General features: G+C 44.2%; 1 protein-coding gene across 1 annotated transcript in view; it reads right to left on the bottom strand.

The window, feature by feature from the left end:
• The window catches only part of NLRP11 (NLR family, pyrin domain containing 11), a 21,130-nt gene extending 6,402 nt beyond the window's left edge, over positions 1 to 14,728 (bottom strand). Inside the window, exons 1-4 of the mRNA XM_006901846.1 lie at positions 14,452 to 14,728; positions 12,188 to 13,712; positions 6,627 to 6,794; positions 870 to 1,037 (exon numbers count right to left, since the gene is read on the bottom strand). Of these exons, the coding sequence (XP_006901908.1) occupies positions 870 to 1,037; positions 6,627 to 6,794; positions 12,188 to 13,712; positions 14,452 to 14,728 (2,138 nt within the window). The remainder of the gene's footprint in view (positions 1 to 869; positions 1,038 to 6,626; positions 6,795 to 12,187; positions 13,713 to 14,451) is intronic.
• Positions 14,729 to 20,041: the final 5,313 nt, after the last annotated feature.

Here is a 20,041-nt window from a genome sequence, read left to right as displayed (position 1 = left end):
TCTCTCTCTCTGTGTGTCTCTCTCTCTCTGTCTCTCACACACACACACACACACACACACCCCTACCCCTTTAGTACAGAGAGAGAGCCATCTGCTGTCCAGTCAACTCAGATTGGAGCTAACTTCTTCCTTCCGGCTTCATATTCCCCACAATATTACACTCCTCACCATACACGGTGGCCCACTTAAAAAGTGCTAAGCCCCATCCTCTGATCTTACTAAGCAATTGCTGTGTTTAAAACCTCCTTGTTGGGGTCCCCAGGAGCTGAAAGGGCCCATGTGAGCGGAACAGAGTGCAGCCCCACAGGGTTTGCACAGCTGCGACCTTCCAGGCCTTTCTTCTGAGGCCTCTCCAGACGAGTTCTGACGGTCAACCACCCAGCTCGTGATGCAGCAGCGAGCTATCCGTGCTACCTACACACTCCACGATTGTCTTACCCCGGTCTTTATTTCTCCCCCGAATCCATGAGGTTGGGCATGTGATTATCTCATCCTCCAGATTGTAAAAATGGAACTTGAGGAAAGGAAATTTTTTTTCAATACCTTTCTGAAAATTAGTTGTTGAGAGGAATCAGGGATGGGTAAACCTGCTTTCGCCTTCAGGGCCAAGAAAGCGAGAATTAAGTTCTGTGGAAAGCGTGTCTGGTTTGACGTTTTCGATTTGGTTAAGATTTTCATGAAAGGACATCAAATAAAGAAATAGTTGTATCGGATCTTAACCCGGACTTGACTCTAAACACCGTGCCCTCCGTTTCTGTGTTTTGTGGTTCCATCCGTCTCCCATGGCTTTTTTCTTTTCACCACATACCCTACACTGTTCAAAACCGTGCCCTGATTTCTACATGGTGGGCTTTCTATCACCAACTTACTTCAGTGACTGGAGAACACAGTCTGCGTCCATCAGAACATTACATAAGTGTTTTATTCCTTTATCACCCAGTGGGTTTTCAGATAGGTTCAGCCTTTTCAGCTTCCTGCTTCTGATAAGAACAGCGAGGTTTTCACAGACACCGGCCTTCAGATCACATCTCACCAAACTAAAGAAGGAAAAGCATACAGATAAAGTGAGTGAGACTCGTCAGTCCTCCTAGAAAAGATTCGGAGCCAACCATACACGCACATTCTGTTTCATAGCTTGATTACTCAGGGTATTCTTTTCTTTACTCCTAAAGAGTATTAAAAACTTATTGAACATCATTTCCAGTACTCACCAAGTAATCACACTTTTCCCACTTTCTCACCATTCTCATTTTCTTTGATCCTTCTATCCTTTCCTGCGCTCTGGGCTTTGCACGGAGCCAAGCTCTGCCCTTCTAACCTTCTGTGTCTCGTCATTCTAAGTAGTGAGTGTCCCTCTTGTGCTATGGGTCAAATTCAACTGTCCAGTTGAAAGTGGAGCCACGGGGCAAGTTTTGTTCCAGGTCAAAAATGTAACTGAAGGTCATCGTCTCCAGGGTCCACCAGTCTCTATCACATGAGGCAGCCTTGCCACTTTTCTGTTTTCTTCCCCATTTCCCTTCATTTTGTTCAGGATCTTCCGTGATCTTTCAGTGTGGTCAATGGGGGGGACCCAGGCACGACCTAGTCCTAGAAGGTGATGGTCCCAACTTTTGAGTATGTGTTTCAATCTATTTTTGTTTCTTCTTTACTCCTCAAAGAAAGGTCAGTAAGTTCGACCTTATCACATTAAGACTTTGCCTAAATTAAGGCTTTAAAACTCATTTGCTACTCAGAGTTTTAATGTGCCATCGAGTTGCCTGCGACTCATAGTGACCCTACATTCAACAGCCCTGAAACTTGTTCTATCCTGTGCCAACTTCGCTGTCTGACACACCTGTCCGCATTACCCCAGTCACCGAATCAATCTATCTCATCAAAGCTCTTCCTCTGTTTCTGTCCCTTAACTCTTCCATACACAGCATACGTAGCGTCAGGATGGATGGCGAAGAGATTGAGATTGTTCACAGCTTTGGTTTGCTCGGCTCCACGGTCAACACTCTTGGCACCAGTAGCCAGGAAATCAAAAAACGTATCGCGATGGGAAAGTCTGCAGTTAGGGACCTCTCTAAAGTACTCAAGAGCAACGGTGTCTCTCTGGAGACTAAGGTGCGCCTGATACAGGTTGTGGTCTTTGCAATCACTTGTTATGCATCAGAGAGTTGGACAATGACTAGGGAGGATAGAAGGAGAATTGACGCCTTTGAGCTGTGGTGCTAGAGTATTGAATGTACCATGGACTGCCAAGAAAACAAACAGATTCATCCCAGAGAGGGTTAAACCAGGCTGCTCCTTGGAGGCAAGAATTCTGGGGCTTCGTCTGACATACCTTTGGACATGTTGTAAGGAGAGACAGGTCTTTAGAGAAGGACATCATGCTGGGTGGAGTAGAGGGACAGCGCAGGAGAGGAAGACCCTCTATGAGGTGGATTGATTCAGTGACTGGGGTAATCGGGATGGGTGTGCCAGAGGCAATGAAATTGGCACAGGATAGAGCACAGTTTAGGGCTGTTGTACATAGGGTCGCTATGAGTCGCAAACGACTCGACGGCACATAACAACAACAACAACTCTTCCAAGCATGATGTCCCTCTTCAAGTACTGGTCCCTCCTTGCAACATGCCCAAAAGCCTCAGAATCCTTGGCCTCCAAAGAGCAACTTGGTTTCACCCTCTCTAGGATGAACATGTTTGTTCTAGCAGTCCATGGTATATTCAACACTCTTCTCCAGCACCACAGCTCAAAGGCATCAGTTCTTTTTCTGTCATTCCTAGTCATTGTCCAGCTCTGCACATAACCAACAATTGTGAAGACTATGTATGGCCTGGATCAGGTGCAGCATAGTCTCCAGACTGGGCATTGTTGCTCTTCAGTACTCTGGAGAAGTCCCCAACAGCCTACTTTCTCGATGCAATTTGCCTCTTTATTTCCTGGCTGCTGGTACCAAGAGTGTTGATTGTGGAGCCAAGCAAACTAAAGTTGTTAATCTCAATCTCTTCATCATCTATCATGATGCTGACATAGTGTTCACGTGAAAGCTATATAGACCAAAAAGTAGTTGTCCAAACAGAATAAGGGAACATCATATTATTTAAGATCAGAAAAGAGTCTCATCAGGGTTTTATCATTTCTCCATACTTATTCCATCTGCATGCTGAGTCGGTCACCTGAGAAGCTGAGCTCAGTGGAGAATAATGTGGCATCAGCATTGAGGCCAATTCATCAACAACCCCAAGCAGATGACACAACCTGGTTTATAGAAACTGAAGAGGCAGCACTAGCTAAAGGAAGTCAAAGAGTGACTTTCAATATGGGTTACATCTCGACATCAAAAATCCTCACCGCTGTACTAATAGCTAAAATGATGATAGATGAAGACTACAGTTAACGATTTCATTTTCTTTGAATCCACAATCAACACATCATAGCAGCAGTCAAGACAGCAAAAGACACAATGTATTGGGAAAATCTACTGTCAGGGACCTCTCCCAAAGTTATAAAGAGGGGGGGAAATGCTGATTTTAAGGCTACTTTAAAGACTAAGGTGTATCTTGTCCATTCCACAGTATTTTCAATTGCTACCAATGTAGCTGAATGTTTAACAGTAAGCAACAGAAGAAACTTGATGCCTTTGAAGTAGGGTGTGGACAAAGAGTTTTTAATATTCCGTAACTGTCCAAACAACAAGCAAATCTGTATTGAAGGAAGTACACTCAGAGTACCCCGTCGAGGCAAAGATGGTCAAACTTGATCTCGCTTATTTGGGGCATGTGTTTTCAAGAACCAGTGCCTGGAGAGACACATCACTCTGGGAAAGACAAGAGGGTCAGGGGAAGAGGAAGACCTTCAGGAAGATGGAAGGACACGGTAGTAACACAGTGGGCTCAGGAATGACAGATGGGTTGGCACAGGACAGGGCAAGGTTCAAGTCTGTTCTGAGAGTCACTGTAAGTCAACGTCAACTCAATGGCACCTCACAGCAGTTATGTGTGCCCATTTTTCAATTGGATTGATTGCCTTCATCTTGTTTTGGTGGACAGCAACCATCTGAAACATCAACTTGAGCCAATCCTGTAAATGTTCAAGGCTGTTGTTATTCCACCTACTCATGTCTGTCTTGTCTATCTGTCTGTGTATCTGCTGGTGAGCGCATTTTAAGTCTGTTGAAAAAAAATCACAAAGTGTCACAATACAATTCTACAATTCAGAGACATTTAATACATTATTAAAGTTTCTAATTCTCACTTTTGAGTTGGACCTTTCCCCAAAGATGCTGAAGTAAACAAGCAAAGCGGAAGATCTCAAAGGGCATCGAGAAGATACAGCCAAGTATTACAGTGTCATTCCAGACATCCGGAATTGAAGTATAAAAAGGACTTGCTTGACATGCCTCAAGCAGAAAGAACTGAGAGCCAAATTCAAGCCTCAAGTTGCAATACTTAGAGATGGTATAGACCAAAATCTTGGAGGATTCAAGAAGCATCAAAAGAAGATGGAGGGAATACAGAGAATTACTGTACCTAAAAGAACTGGCCAACATGGAAATATTTCAGGAAGAGTCAACGGTGAGAAAGAACTGGGGGCAGGGGAGGGGTGGGCAGGGAGAAAAGTGCAACAATGAATGACTGGAAATCCAAAGTCTCTAAACTTTCATTAAAACTAACAATAATAAAAAAAGAAAGGAGAAAAAAAATTTCTATAAGCTCCTTGATTCATCTGTCTGGATTTTTTTTAAATGTAGCTATTAGAAATTGTCTAAGTACATGCAGAACCATTTGGTTTGTGAATTGCCCTTCAGATGTAAAGCTCATGAAGTCAAGAGTTAAATCAAGGCATTTTGGATGGAAATACAGCCTCGAATAGAGATGTTCTTTAAATATAAAAAAACCACCAAAAAAAAAGGAAAGTGAAATCTTTTTAGTAAATAAAAATCAATTGCCATTCAGTCAACTGGGTCACAGAAATTCCGCCATGAATCGTAGCTGAACTGTGTCCCATAAGGTTTTCATGGGCTGATTTTTCTGGAAGTTAAGTCCCCAGGATTATTTTCTTTTTTTTTCCTGAGCTGTCTCTAGGTGGACTTGAACTCTTCATTGGCAGCTAAAGTGTACTAACCACTTGCGTGACGCAAGGGACTCCTAAAACTCTCATGAATAATTTTTCAACCTTAATATTGGCATAATTTTGATGAGTTGAGATGTGATTTCACCTGGTTCTCTCTTTTTTTTTAATTTTAACTTTTAAAATTATCTTCATTTCTCACACCATATTTCTATTAGGTACCACTGGGCCAATTGGCAGCATCATTATGGATGGTGAAGAGATTGAGATTGTTAACAGTTTTCGTTTGCTTGGCTCCGCTATCAACACTCTTGGTACCAGCAGCCAGGAAATCAAGAGACGTATTTGCATTGGGAAAGTCAGCTGTCAGGGACCTCTCCAGAGTACTGAAGAGCAATGATGTCAGGCTGGAGACTAAGGTGTGCCTGGTCCAGGCCATAGTCTTCACAGTTGCTTGCTATGCGTCAGAGAGCTGGACAATGACTAGTGATGACAGAAAGATAATTGATGCCTTTGAGCTGTGGTGCTGGAGAAAAGTGTTGAATATAACATGGACTGCTAGAACAAACAGGTTTGTCCTAGAGAGGATGAAACCAGGCTGCTCCTTGGAGGCAAGCATTCTGAGGCTTTATCTAACATACTTTGGGCATGTTGCAAGGAGGGGCTAGTCCTTGGAGAGGGACATCATGCTTGGGAGGGAGGAGGGACAGTGCAGGAGAGAACGAACCTCAAGAAATGGATTGATTCAGTGTGTGAGGTAGTGGGAGTAGGTGTGTCAGAGACAGTGAAGTTAGCACAGGACAGAGCAGGGTTTAGGGCTGTTGTACTTAAGGTGACTAAGACTCGCAAGCGACTCGACAGCACATAACAACATCAAGTATTGTTGTAGGGTTTGACAAGGGAAGTCTGGGCCATGAGATGAGCAGAGGGCCTTGACTATTAGAGCATTATTCATTGAGGACATGAGACTCATTACGGAAAAGATCTCCCATGTAGAAACCAAGGCCAAGCAGAACAGGAGTAACATTTGGAAAGAGAACTAAGCCGTGTGTTCAAAACCAAGGCACTAAGAACACCAAGGGGGCTCTGTTGGCCTAGATGTTAAAAAGCTGTGCTGCAATCCCAAAGGCAGCAGTTCGAATCCGCCAGCTGCTCCGTGGAAAAGAAAGGGACAGTCTCCTCGCCTGCCATCTACTGTCTGAAAAATCACCTGGGGCATCAGCTGTGGGTCAGTTCTGATTCAACAGCACACAAAACCGTGGAGAAGAAGCCAGTATTGCCTGAAATGGCATCTCTCGACACCAATTAGTGTCCCAGAGTGGTACAGTTAATGTACTCAGCTTGGCAACAAGAGGTTGAAAGTTTGAGTCCACGCCCAGGCACCTTGGAACAAAGCCCTGCTGTGTGCTTCTAGAAAGCCAACCATCAAAAGCCCTCCAGAGGGTGGTTCTACTCTGACGTATATGCCCCAGGAGTTGCGCTCAGGATGGCAGCGGGTCCCTGCACGATACCCCAGTCTCCAGCCCTTCCCCCTGGACACACTCAACATTCAGACAACAAGGACGCACCTCAGTTGCTCTATGCTGCATTCTGGTTGGGTCAAGACCTCCTGCAGCACTGCAAACATGTCCTGGGTAACAGACGTACACTTCAGGTTCAGGTGAGTCAGGTGCCGTTTCTGAATGATGGTCTTGAACAAGTTCACAAAGGCGAGGTTGAACTTGAGGTACGACATCCTGCAAAACACACAGAAGCCGTCGTTAGTCACAGGGTAAGTGGATTCTGACTCCGGGGATGCTGTGGGATGCGGCACAGAGCCCCTCACCACAAGGCGTCCAAGGCTACGAGACCTTTCAGAAGCAGATCGCCAGGTCTTTTCTTCCGAGGTGTCTGCTTGGAGTGTGAGCCAATAAAGTTGTAGCCAGCGATTGAGAATGGAACCCTTTGCTGTCAGCATCACACAGGCAGTTTTCCTTGATCATCCCAGAACAAGTTTTACAGGGTGTTGATGATCTCTCCATATACTTGGTCTCCAACCAAGATCTTTAGCTTCAAGGACCTCTGTTAACCCTAGTACGAGCATGTCACCTTGAAAAAGAAGGTTTGAGCTGTCTAGTGCTGCTGTAACAGAAATACCTAAGCAGAGAGCTGAAATGAACAGATTTCTTTCCCCGGAGATGAGAAATCTAACTTCAGGAGGCTTCTCCATTGGCTCCGGGAATGGATCTCTATCTACTCCTTCGATTCTACCCTTCCCTCTGGGCCTTGGTAATCCCCATGGCATGTAACTCCCCACCTGCGCGCCCTTGATAGTTCACCTAATTTTCTTCTTCATCCCTCAGGCATGATTTTTTTTTTCAGTATCCATAAGCACCATATTACACAGATCTGGGAGACAGTGAGTCACCTCCAAGGCTGTCTCAGGCATGATTGCTTAACATGCACTGAGAGAAATGTAACCCAGTAACAAATGTCACTCAACAATGTGTGTAAAAATGGTTGAATGAGAACCTAAACTCCTGTGTAAGCCTTCACTAAGAACATAACATACTATTTATAATCACAGGATGTCCAAAGGGCAGAATTTGCCCAGGGTTAGAGTCCAATAGACAGGAAGAAGTTGAATGGAAGACTCGATAGAAACAAGAGTTAAGAAAACTTGCTGCAAAAGATCGAAGACAACAGTCTTCATAATGGATTACACTTCAACATCATAAATTGCACGGGAGGAGATGTAAAACTAATAAACACAGATAATAAACCTCTCTCCCCTGTGGAGCAGATGGTGGATTTGAACCATGTGTCTTCAGGCTGACAGCACAGCTCCTTACCCCTACCAGCGCTCCCAATCTCTACCAGGCAAGAGTCAAGGACTAGCAGTCTACAAGGAGCACGGCCTCATCCCCTTTGCAATTAGAACCAGATGGTGCCCGTCTCTCAGGGCTAATCATTCTGATCAGGGTCCCAGGAGACAGCTCCTGAGATGATGGGAGACTGACATCTAAGTCCACCTCAACATAACCCGGCATGAGACAACCTCTTTGTTAAGACAGTTGTGATCCTTGAACGTCAAAGAGAAAAGATAAAAATTGTTTCTCTGGACCAAAGGCCAACATGAAAATGGGCAAACAAAAAAAAAATCGTAAACCAATTTACAAGAAACAACAAATTTATGCAAAATATAAGCATACACGAGTTTTGTTTTGTTTTTTTCTAACGGCTTCATTGATTTCACATGCAAGCAAGACTCTACTGAAGATTATCCAAAAACGACTGGAACAGCACATCAGCAGAGAACGGCTGGGTTTAGAAGGGGTCGTGGTACTAGGGATATTGTAGCTGATGTTAGATGGATCTTAGCTGAAAGCAGGGAATACCAGAAGAATCTATATCTGTGTTTCATTGATTATACAAAGGTGTTTGACTGTATGGATGTATCCCACTGAATTTCAAAACTGTCTCAGGAACAAGTTTGAGGCCTTGAACACTAGTGAATGAAGACCATTCAGTAATGGTAGGATATCAAGAAAGTCTTCCAGGAAAAATGCAAAAGGTCATTACAAAAACAGAGGAAGAAGAAACGACAAAAATGAGTGTCAGAAGAGACTCTGAATATTGCACTAAAGTGCCGAGAATCCAAAGCAGAGGGAAGAAATCAAGATATTAAGGAGCTGAACAGAATATTTCAAAGGGCAGCTTGGGAAGACAAAGTAAAGTATTATAATGAAATGTACAAAGAGCTGGAGTCGAAAATCAAAGGGGCCAAACTCACTCAGCATTTCTTAAGCTCAAGGAACTGAAGAAGAAATTCAGGCCTCGAGCTGCAATACTTAAGGATGCTTTGGGCAGAAGAGTAAATAATCCAGGAAGTATAAAAAGATGGAAAGAGTATACAGAGTCATTGTACCAAAAGGAATTGGTGGACACGGAAGGATTTCATGAAACAACGTATGAACAAGAGCCTGTGGTGATGGAAGAATTTCAAGCTGTTCTGAAAGAATTGGCAAAAAGCAAGGCCCCAGGAATTGACAGTATACCAATTGGTATATTTCAACAAACAGACGCTGCCCTGGATTTGCTCACCAAGTTGTGCCAAGAAATCTGGAGAACAACCACTTAGCCAACTGATTGGAAGAGTTCGGTATTTGTTCCCACGCTGTGGAAATTATCAAACAATATTATTAATATCACTTGCAAGCAAGATTCTGCTCAAGATTATCCAAAAACAACTGGAACAGCACATAAACAAGGGATCAATAGGGTATTATTTGCAAAAGACTTCCCCCTGATCCCTTGTTTTTGTTTTATACTCCCTTGTGACTTTCCTTTGTTTACCTTCCTGATGATTCTCAATAAATAGAGAGGCAGGGCTTGAGGCCCTTCAGTCTCTGTTTTATCTCATTTCTGGTTCTGTCTTATTAATAATTGTAAGAATACTTTACCCTCAGTCTGCAACCACTTTTGTTCTCTGAAAACTTTACTAGAAATGTTAGGGTTACCCCCTTTCCCCAGTGCGTCGAATTGCCTGTCCACCACCTTGCAGAGGTGACTCATTCCATGCAGTGATCACCCCTTGTTTATTAAGTTCTTCCAAGGAGAAAGTGGGCAGTGCTGCTCCGAGCAGAAGGACAGGCCCGGGAAGGTTCAGGTCCTTGATGCCACCTACTTGAGTGTCTGAAGCTGACAATTTCCACGGTTCAGAGCTTGTGAGAGGATTTTTCCAGAAACTGTATCAAATACGCTGTTATAAATTTCCAACTCTTGGATTGTCCTCATGCAATAAAGTAGAGAGCAGAATTCTTTCCAAAGTCTGAGCTTCCTCCTTGGGGCAGAGAAAGATGGAGAGGTATCATTCAGCTGAATGGACACTAATAGATTTATCTTAAGATTACGAAAGTGTAACATAACTGTGATAAAAACAAAGGGCGGAAAATATGGGAAGCCAATACTAAATATTTGTAATAAACTGAATGCTATTTAAATAAAAACATAAAATTTTAAAAAAAATTATGAAAGTGTTCCAGAGTCCAGAGCTCCTGCCTCGGACTTAATATACAGAAAAATTCCAGCCAGGTTGCCTTGGCACCCATTTGGACTCATGGTAACCCCATGTAGACCCAACACACAGGGTTTTCAAAACAGTGTTGCCTTGGGGAAAATATGACCAGGCCTTTCTTCAAAGGTGCTTCTGACTGGGTCCAAGCCACCTAACTTAGTATTAGTCCAACAATTCCTGATTTTACACTGCTCAGGAACTCTTATACTTGTTAAAAAAAAAACCATACATTTATTTCCTTTGAGTCAATTCCAACTCATATCATCTCCCACACACACACACACATAACAGAGAAGAGCTGAGTTCTAGAAGGTTTTCTGCGCTGTAGACTTTGTAGAAGCAAATTTCTAGGCTTTCCTTGACACACCGAGTGAGTCTGAACCACTGAGCCTGGCTTACTAGTCATGAGCTTAACTGTTCATACCCCCAGAGACCATAACTTACCACCAAGTGGGAAGAAATCGGACTGGGTCTAGCAGGTTAAGACTGAGAATAGCCTCTTGGGTGTGAACTTTTTCACTAATATTAAGATTACTACGTCTTGGTAAGTCTTGCATGCTACGTGCTAGAACATGGTGAAGTAATTGAGAACATTTCCATTAAGCTACACCACAGGTCTGAGGAAATGGAGGTAAACCAGTGGTTCTCAACGGGAGGCAATTTTGGGGACCCCAACATAATATTTGGGACCATCCAGCTCATTTCAGTGTCACAACGAGGGGCAGGATGTGGTAGGTGCTGCTGGCAACAGCGGGCAGAGGCTTGTGTGGTGGCCAGGCGTTCTATAATGTGCCATCAAGATCTGTTCCGGTCAGGTGAGCGTCGGCTCACCTCGGAGCTTCCAGAAGGTTTGCAGAGGCAGTGAGCGACCCAGGAGGAGATTGTAGAGCTGCCTCCCAAAGAGCAGCTTGGTGGACCCGAACCATGTGCCTTCTGGTCCACAGCGCAGCTCTTTGCCACCAGGCCACCAGTGCTTGCAAGACAATATAGTTCTCCAAAATCAAAGAATCATCTCACCCTCAAATGTCAATAATGCTGAGATCTCACTCCCAAACTCAGCGTTAAGCGGAAGCAGATCCGCTTCCTAAACAACATGCCTCCGGAAACTCTGTGAGGAAGCTCTGTGAACTTTGATAAATGTCAATAGTTGTAGAGGGGCTTCAGGCCTTTTGTTCATAGGGTCGCTAGGAGTCGTGCTCGACTCGGACTCGAAGGCGATCACAACAACAACAGCAGCAGCAGCACAGGCATAGATTGGACTGGAAACCCAATTCAGCTTGTTTCTAGCTCAGTCTTGGACGGCTAATGGCCAGTGAAGTAAGGGGCACATTTCAGGAACAGGACAGAGGGCGTTTCTTTTGTTTGGGGGGTGTGTGTGTGTGTGTGTGTGTGTGTGTGTGTGTGGAAAATAAATTATTTTAAGAATGAAATAATGTTTGTAAAGTATTTGGCAGAATACAAAATATGCATGTTTAATAAATTCAGTAAGCTCATTTGTATTTGGGTCCACGCATTCCCTTTTCCTTCTGCTGTAATTGAAATGCTGCTTTTTGTCTACTTTAAATCAAATCCTTCCGTCAGTGCCCTGGACGTTAGCTTCCCTCTATCTCCCCACCCCCACTTGCCTGTCTTTTAAGGAACACAGCACTATTTATTATTCCCCCCCCTTTCCTCTCACATCCTTCATTTATCCCTCTCCCCTCCCTTACCTAGCCACACAGCAAGATACAAGTTTGAGACCCCAGAAGTTACCCTTTCTGACAATTTGCCCACAATCACCAAATTGGTAGGTTGTACTTACTGCATAAGAGGTGTTTCATGATCTGACTTCTGAACACTTTTTAGCTATGCCTCTCAAAGGTTTCCCAACTTACTTGATACTTTTTAATATTAAATGTCCCATATTTTTTCCCATGACCAAGGTGTTTGATCAAAATTTTCTTTCCACTCTATTTAACACACACACACACTAATTGTACACTATAAAACAAGCTAACTTCAACTTATTCTTTAAGTCTTAGTCTTAATTTAGATACCGTTCCCTCTAAGGACAGAGTTTTTAAAATGACTCACCTATTGGTTGGCTCCACACTGTGGCTTTTATTTAAGAAGATCGGAACACAGAGTCTGAGTTTCTTTAGTGATTTGCAGTGATACAGAGAGTATGTGGAAACCACCAGGTCTTTATTGGTTTGGATCAGAACCGTGGCTTTTACAAACGGCTTCACAATCTGCTGGATGAAATCCTCTTCCTTGCACTCATAGAGACAGCAGAACAAGGGGACATGTTGTTCCATGGCTCTCGAATCACGACCTAGTATTTCTGTTTCCTTTATGAAGTACTCCAGGTACAAATCCCGCAGCAGCTGACACGAGAACCTTGCATTGAAGTAAGAACAGACGTCCCTGTTAAGGAGGCCAAAAACATAGACCATCACGGGGCTGAGAACTCGCTCCCTTGACCTCTTCTCCACTCCACAGGCGGAGGGGAGTGTGACCTCGATTGAGACCGTCATCAAAGCCACGGCTGCACAGAACTCCTGGAGGCGCCGGTGTAAGAACATGTACCGGCCTCTGTGGCGGCTGCTGGGCACCAGGAGCCTCGCCGCCTGCAAGTCGAAGATGTCCCCGTCGACGAAGCCAACACTCTCCAGATCCTGGTCGCTGAAGTGGAAGACGTTCTGCAGCAGGCCTTGCAAAGCCAGCGAACACAGGCGCTTGAGCGTGGACATCTTCTGCCAGGGGCTTATGGGGCCCAGCGACTGAAACATCTTGCAGATGAAAGTCACGAATATCCCGGTGGACGTGAAGTCGGCGCACTCCCGGATGGTTTCCCCGACCACCCAGCACAGGATGGGGGTGCTGCACACTTCCTTGAGCGTCTCGTCACACTCGATGTACCCCACGTAGGTCTCGTAGTCCACAACGTTGGGAAAGTACAGCTGGAAGTACTTCTCCCTCGCCTTGCTGCAGAAGCTCAGAGAGGATATGTGGGACCTTGCGTTGGTGAATTTATACATGAAGGCCCAGTTCCTCGGCCTGGTTGAAATAAGCAGGGAGCAGCCCGGGGCCATCTTCCCCTCCATCAAACTGGCCAAGAGGACAGGTCCTGACACCAGCTCCTTGCTGTCCGTGCACAGATGGCCTTGATCCGTGTCTAACTTGAACTCTATGCTGTCAAAGTCCTCAATGATGAACAGTAACTTCTGGGGGTCGGCCAAGATGTCTGCTATAGGAGCTTGGCTGCCTGGCCAGTCCTTCGAGAGCAGCTGGGCAAAGGTACCGGGATCCATGTGGTTGATCTCGCAGGAAGAGATCGGAATGATGTACTTGAAGGTACCCTTCCACATCTCCCCACTTAGCCATCGGGCCAACATCATCTTGATGACCATGGTTTTGCCAACCCCTTCGTCTCCCACCATGAGGACAATAGACCTCTCTTCCATGCCCACCCCAGGACTGAAGATCGCTTCAAAATTTTGTAAACATTTTGATGAGATTTCGTTGTAGAAGTCATTGTGGATCAGCGGATAAAGGTCTTCTCTGAAACTAAGTGTGATATTTCTCCTTATAATTTCTTTGTATGCTTCCTCGTTACCTAAGCCGGAGGGTGCAGAGCAGAAGAAGTACAAAACACAGATTACAGTTCAAAAGGTATAAACCACTTCCCTAGTGTTTCTGCCGCACAGTGGGTCATCAGACGGACACAGATGCCAACGCTATCCACTCCCAGGACGTTAAAAGAAGCCTGTATAAATCTAACCCATGAGGTGTTGGTCAAAGAATTACATGCGTGCTGATGACGTCCAAAAACACCGACCTCTCCTGGAGGACATGCAATCAGAGTGCCCTTTACAGGCAAAGATGGTGACACTTCCTCTCACATGCTTGTGGGTATGTTGCCAAGAGAGATTGATTCGTCCTTGGGAAAAAAAGACATCATTCTGGGAAAACTACCAGGTCAAAGAGAGACTGACACACGGTGGCAGAGACCAAGGCGGATGCAGGACAGGGCAAGGGTCAGATCGACAGCCCATAGAGTCACCAGGACTCTTCGGCACCTCGAGAGCATCTGATCACACATGGAGTCGTCAGGAGAACATTGTCTCGGCAACAACCAGCAGCCCCAGACCTGCCTAGCTGACTAACTGCCGTCACCACAAAGGCAGAGAAAGGGGGCAGAGTCACAAAGTCCCCCACAAAAAAGTCACACACCACCACTACTCATTTCTAGAGCAGAATACAGCTCTTTGGGGATGAAAGATCTTTGTCAAGGTAACGGAGTTCCCTAGAAACTGTGCCTGGCCCCATCCGCCCTCCATCTGGCCCCAACTCACGGTCCCGACGAGCACTGATCCTATCGCAGAGCTCACAGCAACCCATCTTCTCAAAGATGCCGAACGCGATGTTCCAGATGGCCTGGGGCGCATAGCTGGTCGTCAACATCTTCTCCACATCTTCTCGTTCAGTGGCCGTTAGCTGAAGGCCTGTAAGAGGGGGCAGTCCAAACTCTACAAGGGCTTCGGGAAGATGCCTCTTGAAACGTTCAAAGTCTTCATTGTTGAGCTTCTCCAGATACCACAACAAGCTGAAGTCCAGACTTGCCTCTGCCATCTCTCCTCTGATTCAGAGGGGAAAGGAGTTTGAGGAACAATGTGGAATCTAGAAAACAAATGATGGAATACTCACCAAGTTGTTGTTGATTGCCTTCGAGTCGAGCACGACTCATAGCGACCCCATGAGCAAAAGGTCTGAACCCCTTCTACAACTATCGACATTTAGCAAAGTTCATAGAGTTTCCAGAGACCTGGTTTTTTAGGAAGTAGATGCCACTGTTTCTACTTAAAACCACTGACTAGAAAGACACAGATGTAAAGGTATTTACTGCTTAAAAGATTGTACAAATCTAACAAAGAATCAAGCACTTAAACCACACAGTTCTGTCAAGTCCTTGAAATGGACACTAGTAGAGAATTCACGTTGTTAGCATGTTGTGATTGTTGATTGCCGTCGAGTCGAGCACAACTCCCAGTAACTTCATCAACAAAAGGCCTAATGCCTTTCCATAACTAGCATTGTTTCTCCAAGTTCATAGAGTTTCCACAGGCACGTCGTTTAGAAAGTGGATGCTACTCCTGCTTCCAAACCCCTTTTCCAACTGGGAGCTCCACCAAACACTGTCCACAGTGGGAAATCATGGTGGTATTTGATACCCCAATGGCACAAGGTTCAGCATCCCAGTCAACCCAGGTTACTTCATACAGCACATTGACAAAGAGTGATGTACAAAGTGGAAGAGTGTTCTTCCAAATGTAACTCTAGTCTCATTTAGCAGTCGTTAGGAGTCGTCAAGTCGAGTAAGACTCATTGTGACCCTTGCACAAAAGACCTGAACTCTGTTCTATAACTAACACCATTTCTGTACATTTACAGAGTTTCCAGAGGCATCTAGTTTAGGAAGTGGATGCCACTCCTGCTTCCCAACGTGAATCAATCTGGAAGCTCTTCCAAACATTGTACGTGATGGATAACTATTATGGTATTTGACACGACTATGTCACAGTGCATAGGGTTTTCAAATTAAATTACATTAAAAGACTACTTACATTGAGAAAATCTGCTGTCATGGACCTCTCAGAGTGCTGAAGAGCAACAATGTCAGACTAGATACAAAGGTGTACCTAGTCCAGGCCAAAGTCTTCTCAATTACCTATTATGCTTCAGAGAGTTGGACAATGTCTAAGGATGACAGAAGAATAGATAACTTCGAGTTGTGCTGCTGGAGAAGAGTCTTGAACATAGTATCATGGACTACCAAGAAAACAAATAGTTCTGTCTTGGGGCATAAAGCCAAGTCTCTCCTTGGAGGCTAGGATTTTGCAGCTCTGTCTTACATACTTTGGTCATGTGTTCAGGAGAGACGGGTCCTTGGAGAAGGACATCATGCTTGGAAGGGTAGACGGACAGCACAGGAGAGGGAGATCCTGAGTGAAATGGATAGAGTGACTCAGACAATGGGGGTTGGTGTGTCGGAATTAGTGAAACTGGCTCAGGACAGGGAAGGGTTCAAAGCCGCTGTACATAGGGTCGCTGTAGGTCCCAGGCAACCCAATGGCACATAACAACAGTAACATACTAAGTTTGGAAGCAGGAGTGGCATCCACTTCCTAAAACCACATGCCTCTGGAAATGCTATGAACTCTGATAAATGTCGATAGTTGGAGAGGGGCTTCAGGGCTTTTGTTCATAGGGTCGCTACGAAACAACTACAACATGGCACGGTGTTTGGTATCATAGCAACTCCTAGTTACTCAGTACAGGAAATAGACAAACAATGGCTCTATCACTTAAAGATGATTCATTTTTAAATTAATAAGGAGCCTATGATCTACTACTGAGAACGTAATGAATGAACGTCTCCACGCTATGATCCAAAGACTCTCCCTCCATTTAAGGCAGATTCACTGCCAACCCAGACAGGGTAACTCCTTCCCGATAAGCCAGTAGAGATCCTTCCCAGTAATTAGACAAACATAGGTAAGTCATCTGGATTTAGTCCTTTCCTCACTTCCCATAAATCCCCACTAGCATTTGAGTTTTGAGGTCCCTACCAGTAACTAGACAATAGAAACGTAGGTTAGTCATATAGATTTATTCCTTTCCTCACTTCCCATAAATTCCCATTAACATTTGAGTTTTGTGATTGACTACTAATGGAGAAATGGTTAAAGAAATGTATGTTTTTGGTTGGAGATATCTTAATTTTACCACTATAGTGTCATACATGAAAATAAATTTATGATCAAACCAGAATCTTTAATAAGTAATTAAATTAAAATAAATCAAACTGGAGGTCTGGGTATTTTATTGCTTACCTTAAAATAAGCTTTATTGCAACAATGAATGACTGGAAACCCTAAGTCTCTATAAACTTTAATTAAAATTAATTGAAAAAAACCAACAACCCTAAAACAAGGACAAAATAATTCAAACAAGTGACCAATATATAGTCAGAAAATGTTCCAGAGGAATAAAGTCTATAGAAATTATGTAATAAGCCATGAAAAAGAATGATATTTAAATACTTTTTAAAAATATATTTTATTATTTTTTTGTGTGTACCGTCAAATCATATCTGACTGGTACAAGAGGAGATTGTTCCTCCTTCCCCAGCAGAGTCAATACTTTTAATGGATTGAGAGATTATTGAGAATCATTGACAAAATAAAGAAAAATTTTAAAAATTGTACAAGAATTTTAAAATATACAAAACAAATTGATTAAACAACTTTTCTAATAAAAAATAAGATTTATTTTGGAAATCTGTAATGACCTACATTTACACAGTTCAGACTTGCACGTGTTTATAGAATACAAAATTAACACAGAATAAAAGCTGAACGTTCTCTTTTAGAAAGAAAGCGAGAAAGAGCACGCACAAGCACGAGAGAGAGAGAGAGAGACAGAGAGAGAGAAAGACAGAGAGACACACACAGAAAGAGCGAGAGAAAGACAGAGAGAGAGAGAGAGAAAGAGACACACACAGAGAGAGACAGAGAGAGAGGGACAGACAGACAGAGAAAGACACAGACAGAAAACACAGTAATTCTAATGAAGGGGGAAGGAAATAAAAACTCCTCGTCCTCAATTGGGAACGGACTCAGCGCTGCCCCTCGAGGGGCCTCCAAGGCTGTAAACCACGGAGGAGGAGATGGCCCACCTCTCTCCTTGTTCCCAGACACGACTGCTCACTGCATAGCATGAACGAGGGGTCACGTAGTTTCCTACATATCATGGTGGACAACAGACCAAAACCTTGCCCTGTCCTGTGCTGGCCTAACTCTCTGGCGTCTGCAAACCTGCTGTTAGGGACTCTGTTCATCCATCTCCCCAAGGTCTTCTCCTCTTTCGAGAACCCTCTACCTTTCCAGCACGATGTCCTTCTCCAAGGCCTGGAGACTAAGCCTCCCCATGCCTGCCTTGAGGGAGCACTGCCTTCAGGATGTTATTGGCTTGGGTTTGGCAGGAGTTTGGTTAAGGTTTTTTTTTTCGAGTTTTTGTTTTTGTTTGGGGTTTGTTTTCCAGCCTATAGTATATTCAGGGAGCTCTGGTGACTTCTTAGTAAAAGAATTGCACTTCCAGTGCGAAGGTGGTCGTCGTTGTTGTTCTTATTGTTGTTGTTATGTGCCGTCAAGTCAACTGCGACTCATAGTGACCCTATGTACAACAGCCCTAAACCTTGCTCTATCCTGTGCCAATCTCACTGTCTCCGACTCACCTACCCTCATTACCCCAGTCTCTGAATCCATCCACCTCATAGAGGGCCTTCCTCTCCTGCGCTGTCCCTCCACCCTCACAAGCATGACTTCTCTCTCCAAAGACCAGTCCCTCCTTGCAACATGTCCAAAGTATGTCAGATGAAGCTTCAGAATCCTTGCCTGCAAGGAGCATCCCAGCTTCACCCTCTCCAGGACAAACCTGTTTGTTCTCCTAGCAGTCCATGGTATATTCAACACTCTTCTCCAGCACCACAGCTCAAAGGCATCAATTCTCTATCATCCCTAGTCACTGTCCAGCTCTCTGACACAGAGCACACAATTGTGAGGACTGTGGACTGGATCAGGTGCACCTTAGTCTCCAGCCTGACATTGTTGCTCTTCACTAGTCTGGAGGGATCCCTGACAGCTGATTTTTCCAGTGCAATCCGTCTCCTGATTTCCTGGCTGCTGGTACCAAGAGTGTTGCCTTTGAAGCCAAGCAGACTAAAACTGTGAACAATCTCAATCTCTTCACCATCCATCCTGATGCTGGCAAATGGCCCAGTGGTGAGAATCTTTGTTTTCTTGATGTTGAGCTTCAACCCATATTGAAGGCTGCAGTCCTTGACCATCTGCAGAAAGCGCTTCAGGTCCCCCTCAGTTTCAGCAAGCAGGGTTGTGTCATCTGCATAACACAGGTTGTTGACGAATCTTCCACCAATCCTGATGCTACATTCCTCCTTGTACAGCCCAGCGTCCTGGATGATCTGTTCTGCATACAGGTTGAAAGGGTATGGAGACAGAATACATCCCTGATGGTTGCCCTTCCCAGTTCTGAATCACGCAGTATCTCCTTGCTCTGTTCTGAAGACTGCCACTTGGTTCAAGGATAGCTTTCTCATAAGAACAATCAAATGTTCTGGGATTCCCATTCTTCTCAGAGTCAGCCATAGTTTGTTGTGATCCACACAGTCAAAAGCCTTTGCATAGTCAATGACATACAGCCAGACATTGCTCTGATACTCTCTGCTTTCTGCCAGCATCCATCTAACATCAGCTATAACATTAAAAGGAACCTTAGAGGGCAATGAAATCATGTTAATAGAGCAGAAACTCAGAACAGGTGAGGGTATGCAACCGCTATGGAAGGTGACCTGGCGCTTTCTCAAAAAATTGGAAATAGAAATACCATTTGACCCAGCAATTCCACTACTGGGAATATACCCTGAAGAAAGCAGAGCCACAACTCAAACAGATACATGCACACCCAGGTTTATTGCTGCGTTATTCACAACAGCAAAGAGATGGAAGCAACCCAAATACCTGTCAACAAATGAATGGATAAGAAAAACTATGGGACATTCACACAGCACTGAAAAACAAATGAACTCGTTAAACGTTATCCAAGCTGAGTGTGATTGTTTGCGCAGCTCAGAGGGCCTCACTGTCATGAATTGCCCCCATACAAAGTGTTGATAACATATTGTTGAAACACATTGTTGTGTGTGTTTCCACCAGTTAACAACCATCTTAATTCAGGAACTCAATGATTGACGAAATACCAAACAGATATAGATCTTGCAAAGACACAAAACAATTATAAATGATTAAGACATGCATTTCTCTCTGTATTTTTAAGGATGTGGTTCTGAGAAAGGAAAAGGGAAAA

Source organism: Elephantulus edwardii, unplaced genomic scaffold (genome assembly GCF_000299155.1).
Source record: "Elephantulus edwardii isolate Elephantulus edwardi_28Jun2011 unplaced genomic scaffold, EleEdw1.0 scaffold00348, whole genome shotgun sequence".
Taxonomy (NCBI): Eukaryota; Metazoa; Chordata; class Mammalia; order Macroscelidea; family Macroscelididae; genus Elephantulus; species Elephantulus edwardii.
This window is presented reverse-complemented; position numbering and strand designations above follow the sequence as displayed.